General features: G+C 46.5%; 1 protein-coding gene across 1 annotated transcript in view; it reads right to left on the bottom strand.

Annotated features, from left to right (window-relative positions):
* RILPL1 (Rab interacting lysosomal protein-like 1) overlaps positions 1–1,391 on the bottom strand; it is a gene marked incomplete at its 5' end in the record, with an annotated part of 19,186 nt that overhangs the window by 12,293 nt on the left and 5,502 nt on the right. The window contains one exon of the mRNA XM_008947768.1: positions 1,269–1,387. Coding sequence (XP_008946016.1) covers positions 1,269–1,387 — 119 coding nt within the window. The remainder of the gene's footprint in view (positions 1–1,268; positions 1,388–1,391) is intronic.

The following is a 1,391-nucleotide window of genomic DNA, read 5'->3' on the forward strand; positions in this document are numbered from 1 at the left end:
GAATTTAATCTGGAAAATTCCCCCTCCTCCTCCTCCTCCTCAACCCCAGATTACATTTTTTAGCATCTAATTATCTAATACAGTTGCAGTCACCAAAATGTAATTGTTTTCTAGAGAAAAGCTGCATTTTCTCCCTAGCACAGGGAGTTCTCCAGCTAAAAGCAAACCCAGCACTTCTGATATTATGTTTCAAAAAAGCAAAGTTGAAGGATAGGGTGGCTTCATCTATATATTTGATGTTCTGCATCAAATCTTAAACCAGACTAGAAGAAAGAAAGACAAGACAGAGGAATCTTTAGTATCCAATTTGTAATGCAAGTACTTTGCTTTGAGCTCTCAGGAACTCTCATGAGGCAGGATGTGACCTGCTGGGCATTGTATGGACAGCACCAATCTGAAAGGCCACAGCACATGCCAGTGGCCCTTGGGCAGAGCAAAGATCATCTAGGTCTGGCCCTCACTAGCACCAGGGAAGTCTCATGGCCTAAGGAGATGAAGCAGCATGAGAATGGAAAGCAAAATATGGGTAAGGAGGTCATTCCTCCTGACACAGAAAGAACCAAGACATCATGTGATTCCCAAAGTCACTGTGGAGTCTGTGATTCATTTAAAACTAAACCCAGATCTCTTGTGCTGTGGTTCCCAGGGCCACCCATCCCCTCAGTGACCTCCTGTGCACTGCTGGCAAAAGGAAGTGACCTGAGCTGGGCTCAGGCCCCTTCCTCCTACCTCCTTGCAAAGAGGTAATCCACACTGCATCCCTGCTGGGGCAGTGCCCCTGTGGAGGCCCTGCTGCAAACCCTGCAGACATGATGTACAAAACACCCAGCAGCTGCTCACCCACAGCAGGGACCTCTGGGTGGGGTGAGGCATGATGGTGCTGAGGAACTTTGTGCTGCCAAAGCACAGAGAGATTCAAGAAACCAGTAAGTTACCTGTCCTGTTCTCATGAAAGGGGAGAGGTACCAGATCTTTACAGAAAGAGACAAACCAACCAACCTGTCCTTCCCCCATTGTCCTCCCTTCTTCCACTGGTTTCCAGTCACGTCCCTCGTGTGCCTGGTCCTCCTGAGCATGGCAGATGGTGTGTGTCTTCACTGTAGGCTGCCTAACCATTTGGGGCACTCCACAGTTATGCCAGACACTTCAGTTACTGGACTAATAATCTGGCATTGCTTACAAATTCTACATTCACTTAAAACTTGAAACCAGGCTATGGAAGTACAAGTGAAAAAAGAAAAGAAAAAGGAATATTAAGAACCACTTACAGCCTCTACATCCTCATTTTTAAGTCCAAGTTCACGGTCCTTTGCTCTGATTTCATCCCTCTGTTTATCTACTACTTCCTTCAGCTTCTTCATGACTTGCCGTTCTCTCTCTGACATTCCTGC

Source organism: Merops nubicus, unplaced genomic scaffold, assembly GCF_000691845.1.
Source record: "Merops nubicus isolate BGI_N331 unplaced genomic scaffold, ASM69184v1 scaffold21299, whole genome shotgun sequence".
NCBI classification, from domain to species: Eukaryota; Metazoa; Chordata; class Aves; order Coraciiformes; family Meropidae; genus Merops; species Merops nubicus.